The sequence below is a fragment of the Lolium rigidum genome, chromosome 5 (genome assembly GCF_022539505.1).
Source record: "Lolium rigidum isolate FL_2022 chromosome 5, APGP_CSIRO_Lrig_0.1, whole genome shotgun sequence".
NCBI lineage: Eukaryota > Viridiplantae > Streptophyta > Magnoliopsida > Poales > Poaceae > Lolium > Lolium rigidum.
Window position 1 is genome coordinate 227,729,329 of NC_061512.1, and position 9,547 is coordinate 227,738,875.

General features: G+C 49.1%; 2 protein-coding genes across 2 annotated transcripts; both read right to left on the minus strand.

The window, feature by feature from the left end:
• Positions 1–4,901: 4,901 nt before the first annotated feature.
• Positions 4,902–5,378, minus strand: LOC124654711. Its single transcript, XM_047193707.1, has one exon. It carries the CDS (start codon positions 5,260–5,262, stop codon positions 4,906–4,908), a length of 357 nt encoding a protein of 118 aa, XP_047049663.1. The 5' UTR covers positions 5,263–5,378; the 3' UTR covers positions 4,902–4,905.
• Positions 5,379–6,568: 1,190 nt separating this feature from the next.
• On the minus strand, positions 6,569–9,291 carry LOC124657185 (exopolygalacturonase-like). The gene is made up of 4 exons (XM_047195778.1): positions 9,045–9,291; positions 8,064–8,577; positions 7,470–7,801; positions 6,569–7,166 (listed from the first exon to the last, which is right to left on the minus strand). Exons 1-4 carry the CDS (start codon positions 9,289–9,291, stop codon positions 6,679–6,681), a joined length of 1,581 nt encoding a protein of 526 aa, XP_047051734.1. The 3' UTR covers positions 6,569–6,678.
• Between the last annotated feature and the right edge of the window lie 256 nt (positions 9,292–9,547).

A 9,547-nucleotide genomic window follows, 5' to 3' on the forward strand; every position in this document is an offset into this window, starting at 1 on the left:
AGACCTGTTCAAAGGACATGCTATGTCTTTGAGTCTAGAATCTACGCAAAAGTTACACTACGAGGTGTGTAGAATATTCTCTATGAATATAAGATATAATATGGTCAAATCACTAGCTAGTTATTTTCTACCAGCAGTTGAAGAAAAGGGTGATGTACACACACAAATTCCAGTTAGCTGATATCAGAATCATTATAGTAAATGACCTTTCAACTACAACATAAGTTCTTCCAGACTCATGGTTCCTATGAGGCCTAAACACAAATCGAAAATCGAATGTAATGGGGTTGAATCACTTGACAGTAAGTCTCGGTAGACCGCTGGGTTATTTCTCCTGCCCCCATTAATACATGTATTCTGCTCTTTTGCTTATTCTCAGTAGTTTGCCCGAAACAACAGATCACAAGATGTTGCAATTCTTACCTGATGCTTCATAGCCAGCGGTATCAAGCATGGTGGCCAGGACGGTGCAGCTCTTTTGTAGAGATAGCATGAGCTACCACGAGCGGAGAGTAGTTCGTCCAACAAAACGAACAGCTACCGAAGATTCCCAAAATTCTAGCCAGGGGAAGTAGCTAGGATGAACGCACACAGCTGCTCCTCTCAAACAACGGCAATCCAACTACCCAAGCAAAACTTTTCGCCACAACAAAAGAAACTTAGCAAAGCTACTACACACGCATACGCGTACTCGGCGTAAATCGACAGCTGCTCCCCATCCCCACATCTGCTCCGACCTCCGGAATCCACACCCGCAGGCCAAATTAATCGAGAAGCAGGGGAGGCGTCTCCTTGGTGATCACCTTCTCCTAGTACGGGAAGGGGCACTTCTCATCATAACATCTGTGATGGATAAAGAGGAGGCATTGGAAGTGGCATAGATAGAGAACCTGTGAGAGATGAATCATATTTATACGCAGATCAAGGAAATAGGTTAGGAGAGGAGGCGTCTGACATTGGGGAAGGTGGATGTTCGGGAGGGGAAGGGAGACAGACGCAAGTAATAATGATGGTTGATTGCATAGGTAAATTGGGAGCTTTTTTAAATTGGATGCTGCATTGAGTGTTTTTTTCTCACGGTGGAGACGTGACAACATCATATGGTTTGGCTGGGCATATCACAATGAGAAAGTAGAATGGACGGCTGGAGATGAGAATCTGATGGTCCTAGTGAACCGATGATGTGGCTATGTTGCATGTTAAGATAGACAACTTAAATGATCTTTTAGTGGGATTTTACTTTATAAGAGATATAGATGGGGGATGGCTGTTTATATCCGACAGTTTTAAGAAAACATGGATCAGCCTAAAGTTAGTCATTCTCTCATTTCCGCTGGAGTAGCTTAGAGCATCTCCAGCCGCGTCCCCCAAACCGTCCCCCAAACCGCGCCGGATCGAGCGTTTGGGGGACGTGTTTCGTTCGTGCCGCGTTTGGGGGACGTCGCTCCCCAGCCGCGTCCCCCAAACGCCGCCCCCAAACATTTAAAATAATTTTTCTAGCATTTTTATTTCAATTTCCACAAACTAATACATAATTTGGAACGTGGTTTACACGAAAACACAGTTTGGAACATGGTTTTCCACAAACTAATACATAGTTTGAACCATGGTGGACACAAATATAAAATATTGCAAAGAAACTAAACCTAACTAGGCCGTGCATCGAAGGTTTCGTGTGTTCGCTGCTAAGAAAGAACACTCGAGGGCACACCCGATCACCTAAACTCGGAAAATCCAGCGGGAGGATGGTGCCCTTGTTGGTTCTACCGATGAGGCGAACAGGCAGAAACCTCACGTATTCGCTGCGAAGAAACAACACTCATTCAGTCGTCCTCCTCGTCGGTGCTGTCGTCGTCCCTGTCGACGTGGTAGTCCCGGAGGCAGCGCCTCTCGTCGAAGACCTTGACTTTCATGTCCCTGTTGCCGAAGTAGGAGAACACGAAGCCGGCTTGGAGGCTGTGGTGGCGCGCGAACTTCTCCCAGCCGATGTTGAGGTACATCTTGCCGCGCGCGTCGTAGATCGCCTTGACGATCCACCGGCAGTAGCCGCACGAATGCTCCCGCAGATGCATCGTGCGCGGGCGTACGCCGCCGACGTACTCGGCGAAGGAGTCCGGCAGCCTCTCGGATGCCGCGCGGGTCGCCCTTGAGGACGTGGACGAACTCGAACAGGACGTCCGGCTCCACGTCCATCTCCGACGATGATGAAGGCGGCGGCGTGGAAGGCGACGGCGAGCGTTCGAGCTGCGCCGCGGCCACGACCACGACCACGACCACGGCCGCGGCCGCGAGGTCCGCCTCCGCCTCTACCGGACATAGCGTCGAGTCTTGTTGAGAGATGGTGGCGGCTAGGGTTTGGGAGAGAGGCGCTAGGGTTTGTGTGTGAGAGGGACGATGAGAGGCGCCCCTTTTATAGGACGGAGGGAGGCGGAGGAGCGGTGGCACTCATTAACGCCGGCACGCGAGCTAGGCGCGCGACGGGACGCGTCGCCGCGCCCTCTGCGGGAAGCTGCACCGTCGCTGCGCGCCAACAACTTCCGTCGCGAGGTAGGCGACGGTTAGGTTTAAATTAATTGTGCCGCCGACGGGTCGGCCCCGCCACTCCCCGCCTCGCTTTCGTTGTGTCCGGCGTCCCCGGTGCGTCCCCCGTGGGACGGGGACGGGCTCGGGCGCCGGACACCGAATGGGGGCGCGCCGGACGAAAAAGGGCTTTGGGGGACGCGGCTGGAACGCTTTTTTTGTCCGGCGCGCCCCAAATCGCTTTGGGGGACGGTTTGGGGGACGCGACTGGAGATGCTCTTACACTCTAGAAAACAAAAACACATTTATTAGTTGTCCCTAACAATCAAACTAAACCAATCAGTTTACTTCTGTGTTCAGAAGACAGAAAAAGGAGAAGAATCAGTATGGCTTCACATTTTAGTGTCAATATGCCACAACAATAAAGGCAAGCATGGAGTTTATTTTATTTTAACAAAGAAAGCAATTTTTGAAAACAAAGTTGCAGCGACAGTATTGATATCTACAGTATACCATTAGCAAGAGCAATGCATGCATACATATCAAAAGCTAATGTGAAGTGCATGTGTCCTTCAGAGGTACAGTGAGGTTCTAATCTAGTGTAAACTGCACAGCTTGCTGTCCCTGTTGCAGGCCATGGTAATTTACAATATCAAGAGACTTAAGTTGCTAAGCATTGTGCAGGCTAACAAAGATCCATGGAAGAAGCCCCTAATAAGAGACCAAAAAATAAAGAGCTTACTCAAATCTCAACTAGCTGATTAAAGCAAGCATGACCCAAACATGACAGAAAAGCATCAGTACTGCATCTATCATATGGGCTGTCTATTATCATAATAAGAGATTGAACTTTTTATCCAGCTAGCATCGAGTGTTCGGTGGAAATCATGAGGACCTCATTAGAGTTATGGCACAATATGAAGATAGGAATGGTCAAGGCAATTGTAATGTTGGATTAGTTACCCTGCCAAACAAATGTGCCGAATATTTTGCACCAGAATCTGCACACCTCCTATCTCTTATGCACAGGTATCTCCAAGAGAGCCGTTTCTATAATACAAGCTTTTGAGGTGAACATTCATGGTAGGCAACCTACAATGGTGTATAGTTCCTCCCTCCGATATTATGTTTGGCTTTTTTTTTGCCTAAGTATAGCTCAAGCACATTACACATGCAACGTTACTAATTACTGACAACAGTGATGCTCCTCAACAAGATATTAGTGTGATAGTGTCAGAGAGCAGCCAGAATTCAATACAAATAATTTCAAAAAATGTGAAGATGCACAATGACCATTCACAAAATATCTGATGATGATGAAAATATATGAGAGCATAGCTGAAATTATGTACTTACGATGCCCTACTAATAGCACTATGCTAATTATACCAACAGGACAACAACATACTATCCAGCAGAGTGGGATTTTTTTTCTGGAGAAAACGCAAAAACCCTTGGCATTTCATTTCATTGAAAAGATAGAGAGTTTTACAAATTACAAGTCTCCTAGGAGGTAAGGAAACAAGAAATACAACTCAGTGAAAGTCCCAGGTCTGTGGCAAGCAGAGAGTGGGATCAACCATCCTTCACAGAAACAACAGAATTCAAGTGTGTGTGATGCTTATTTTTGTCTAGAGTTATACCATATATTCATCACAATTTTCAACATATGTTCCAGCAACATTTTACTTCCATCGTATCGGTTATGCTTGTATTATTTCTATCAAAGCAAAATAAAGGCCCAGCTCACGGCATGTGCGAGAATCAAACTATATCTAGTAACCTAGATTTTTTTCTTCTATAACCATATGGCCCATAACAATTACTTAGCTACTTAAGTAACATATTGCGCATCACACTCTTGTACTGATTTGGCACTAAATCGTGTACCACGATGATATGCTTAAAGATCATCATCAACGCAAGGAGTATAAGAAGAGAGTGTCATAACAGCAAGTATACAAGGAAAACCCAAGCCCCACAAAAAACAAGCACCACTTCAAAGTTCTACGAAGAAGCTACATTGGAGGCTAGTAAATGTGATATATTTGAACCTTGCAATATGATTATTTGGGAAGAGAGGAAGACAGTAATCGTCAATCCTAGACTTCTATGCATGCTCACAAAAATTGTAGTACTGTCAGACCAGAGGTTGATGAAGATAATATCAAGACAGAGTATTTCAAATGTTTAGGACATCGCAGAGCATTTCAAAATGTTAGGGCATTCGCCATCATCAGATAAATTTCACAACGGAAGGGAAAATAAAATTACAGTGCTTAACCCGCATCTTGCATCCATATCAGATTCGTACACATCTCAATCATTCTTATTGGAAGCAAAACAGAAGCAACCTAGGATGGATTCGAGGAGACCTGGGGCGGATCACTCGGCGAGGGCGTCGGCGGACGCGGACGCGGCGAGCTCCTGCTGCTGGAGGCGCTCGAGCGCCCTCTGGTGCGCCCAGGTCTCGATGGTGAGATCGGGCTTGGCGTTGAGCCCGACGCCGAGGATGACGACGGTGAGGAAGGAGGTGAGGTAGCAGGGCAGCTCCCAGTCCTCCCACTTGCGCGACTCCCCCGGCGGCGGCGGCGTGCGGTTCATCGGGTACCCCTTGGGCCGCACCTCGTGCCCCGGCGTCGTCCACCGCCCCGCGCCGTCGCCGTGCCCGCCGCGGACGCGCGCCGCCGCGCGCAGACGCGCCCGCAGCATGCCTCCCGCCGCCGACGAGATCGCCCGCATCGTGCTCGGTTGGTGAGGTGGGGGATTGGAGATCGGAGAGAGAGAGGTCGCCGATTTGGGGGCTGCTCTGCGGAGACGACGCTGAGGTAGTGGGGTCTGGACGTTGCAGTGAGTGCTGTAAGTGGGCCGGATTTGCCCAGTTAATTGGGCTCAAGATATATAGAAGCGGAGGATCTTAGTGGGCTGGAATTTGTAATGACAAATTTGTTCTAAAAGAAATATACGCTGTCACAAAATTGTTCCCTCTCTCCTAAAAAACAGAACTCCATCTCCAAACAGATACACGGTATGAGTTTTTTCCAGGGGAGATGTGATCATTTCATACGATTTTCTATAAAAAAGGGTGATGTGAGTAGCTCTGTGATATTTTGCTAGATCTTAGTTTGCCTGTTCATTTAGATACTACTGATGTACTTTTCAAGTTCTGCATATTTCCCCGGCGAAAATAAAATACAGTACACCCTCCCTCCTGCAAAGGATGTCCAAGATTTTTCTGAATTTGGATGAATCTAATCATTATATAGTGTCTAGATATATAGAAATTAGATAAATCCGAGACATCTTTTTTAGGACAAAGGGAATACAACCGATTAATTAATAATATTTGATTCGTCCTCAAAAGTACATCGTATATTTGTCTAGATATGCATATGCCTACAAATATTTTAGTGTATATACACATTTAAATCCACATAAATATGCGGCATCCTTTTCTAAACGGAGGGAGCATGCGTAATAATTTTTCTGGTCATTTGTTGATATACCACCTCAAACGTCTAGGAACTTCTACGGTCAAATCTCCAAATGAATAAAAAGACTACATTGAAAACGATGGCTCTTCCTCCTTGACCTTACCTCTGATACTGGAGAAGTCAGAGAACTGATACTGGAGTCACAAAACTGATACTGGAGTACGAAAACGGAGGACAAAACATAAACCATTCATCAGCTATTTCCAACTCTCACAGGATACCAGAAATCATTACTCATCCAACTTCAACTGAAACCTTCAGATGAACACGTAATGCTAACTGCATCATCCACTTCAACTGAAACCTTCAATTGAACACATAATGCTAACTGTACCCCGGTTCTTCACATATGTATTTAGGGTACCATGGAATATGTGGCTTCTTCACTGTATCTTAAACATCTTTCTGGAATCATCAGGTCTGGGTCCAAGACCAATGGCAACAAAGGACTTTAGGTTAACCCACATTTGACTATATAGGCATGAATTCAGAGTTAAGAAAACAAATATGGCACAGACTCTCACCCACATGCAGCACAGAAGAAATCAATATACTGTTGCTGTTTGATCTTTTATTGAAACATTTCACAAAAGAATCGCCAATTATTCATCGTGTGAATTCGTGATACAGATACACGTACAAAATTTCAGGTTCAGTTGGTGTGCTATTGAACATCTAGCGATGTCCAGTCATGGAATGACAGCCCATCAACAGTCGATGGCCGGAAGAGGAGCGGATTAACATCCCAGCCTTTCAGGCTTCCTTTGGACCATCTCATATTGACATTGTCGATCTCCAGGCCAGAGATGTGCTCCAGCATCATACCACCGGTCTTGTGCTTCACCATCTCCTGGCACCCAGGCCTATAATCATACATGCCCCCGGTATAGTTTGTCAATCTCTTGTAGGTCAGGTCGACGTTCTTGAACTTCAGGTTGCGGAGCAGGCCATGGCTCGATCCAGCCAGAAAAACCCCATTTTCTGAAACCGATGAGATGTTGATGAAACGAACATCTGAAATGGTGCCTTCTTTGTAACCAGCGTGCCTTGGGCAGGTAGTGATGTAGATCGGTTCTGCCCTCCCCCACCATGAAGGATCGTAGTATCTGGTGCGCATTTTGATGTTCGAAAACACCACATCACTAACGTTACCTGCAAAATTATGCAACTCTAAATCAGAGGATGCTTAAAGCAGTCTACGAATTAAGGCAATATCTGAATGTACAAGGTAGGGTCACTGCTAAGTAAAATTTGTTGTAACTGAAGGCAAACTAAAACTACAGCATGGGGTCGCCTAAGAAAATGTTACCCCTGGAGTTTTTCAAAACACGGCCGCTTCCTCAAGGCCAGTAAGTTGTAAGCATAAGGACAGTAGCTTTTCGAACAATAAGAAGTTCAGTTATATCACCTAACATAGTATGATGGTTCACTGACAATTGCAAGCAAAATCATTACCTCCATCACGGATCTGAATTCCAAGTCCCCGATGCGAATCAACTATAGTTATGTTGTCGAAGACCAGCCTCTCATAGTTGAAAAAGCTCGCACTTCCAAATTTGATGGCAGAAGATTTAGTCCTGATCCAGCAGTTTGTCGCAGTCAGGTTGTAAACAGGCCCTGTGCCGGACTTGGGGCAGATCGCATCATCTCCAGTGTCTATGTGGCAATCGGCGATGATCGTGTTGTTTGAACCCTCGATGTCGATCCCGTCATTGTTGGGGGTGTCGAAATCCCCGTATATAGAGACATTGCGGATCACTGAGTTGTCACACCTGACAAGATGCAGACTGCAGAGAATGCAAGCATATCAGACTTATCATTCCTAAGTAGCATAGTAAAAAAAAATTTGTCTCTAGTGGACCCTCTAAAAGGTAGAGGCAACCAATAACAGCAACTGATTGCGAACGTGTGTACATGATTAGCATCATTAGAGTTCAGACATCAGACTGAAATAGTTAGACAAGTATGTACATTTACTACAGGAGTACGCTGCTACATTTGTTCAATCAGTTCTGAGTAAGATGAGAGAAAGGTGAGGGAATTGCTCACCACCAGTAGGCCGGCTGGTTGAGAGTGATGTCATGGATCATGACGTCCTTGGAGTCGAGGAAGCCGACGAGCCGGGGCCGGCACTCGTCGCCCTGGCAGTCCCCCGTGACGTTCCAGCTCACCATGACATTCTTCTGCGCGTTGGGCGTGATCACGAAGGCGCCGCCCTGGCCGTTGATCTCGCCGCCGCCGGTGACGCCCGCGCCGGTGGTGTTCTCGGCGAGCACGACGTACCAGCGGCTGGACTCGGGCGGGTAGTCCTGCTGCCTGGTCCCGCCCAGCAGGCGCGCGCCGGGGGCCACCTCGAGCACCACCCGCGAGCGGAGGTGGACGGTGGCCGTCAGGTAGTCCCCGGGCGCCGGGAGGAGCACGCGGCCGCCCCCCGCCGCCGCGCACGCGTCGATGGCGGCCTGGATCGCCGCCGTGTCGTAGCGCGAGCCGTCGCCGGCCGCGCCGTAGTCGGCGACGGAGAAGACGCGGGCCTGCGCGGCGGCCTGGGGCGGCGGCGGCGGCGGCGGCCGGAGGAAGAGGAGGAGGAGGAGCCCGGGAGCCAGTAGGAGGAGATGGGATGCCGCCATTGCGGCCGGCGTTGACTAGAGGAATTCGCTCTCTGCTGCTTGCTGTCCGAGCTAGTGATAATAGAAGTGGTTTAGTAGCATCGAGTCCAAGTGGGGAATCATGGCACGCGAGCTGCTGGGTTTGTGGAGTTGGATCGGAGTCGGAGGCCATGTCGCCGTCGGGACAGGATTGAAGATGATCTGATCTGGTGCGTGTGCGAGAAAGGTGTTTGTTCAGTTCCTATCGGCGTGTGGTGTGACCGGATAAGCTGCTGCAGGATGGGAGGAAACTGGACCACTAGGGGCGCGTTTGGTAGGCTCGCCGGAATCCTGCCCACGGGTCATGGACTCTGAAGGTGTATATGATGCTCCCCATAGGAGGTCTCACAGGCGTTTGGATTTTCGGCCGTCCGATCGAACTGACGTGGCGCGATCTCAGCCGGCATTTCTGTCCAGGGCGCGAGGCCTCGCACAGACCCGCGTTTTATCCATGGGTCGATGAAGCCCGCCCGGCCCGGCGTTGGCGCGTCGTTCGTTAGACATGGAGACAACCTCTCTCGCTCCCGCAGCCGCAGCCGCCGCTCCCGCTCCCCGCCGTCGGTCTCCTCTCCGGTCTCGCACCTCTCCTCTCTCCAATCATCGTCGGCTCGCCCATCCCTGCTCCTCTCCATCGCACTTGGCGCCGTCGAGGCCGTCGCTGCTCCTCATCTCCGCCCTCTTCGTCGCGCACGACCTCCGACGCATCTCACTCCGTCCCCGGCTCGTCTTCGTCGTCGAGCTCCATGTCTTCGACCCCGAGCAAGTTCGAGGAACCGCCACGGATCGCCAAGGAGGAAGGCATCCTCCTCCGTCGCGCTGTTGTCGCCGCTGTCGTGTTCGCCGGCGCCGATGCCGCTGGGAGGGTTCCTCGATGCCAGCAAAGAAGGG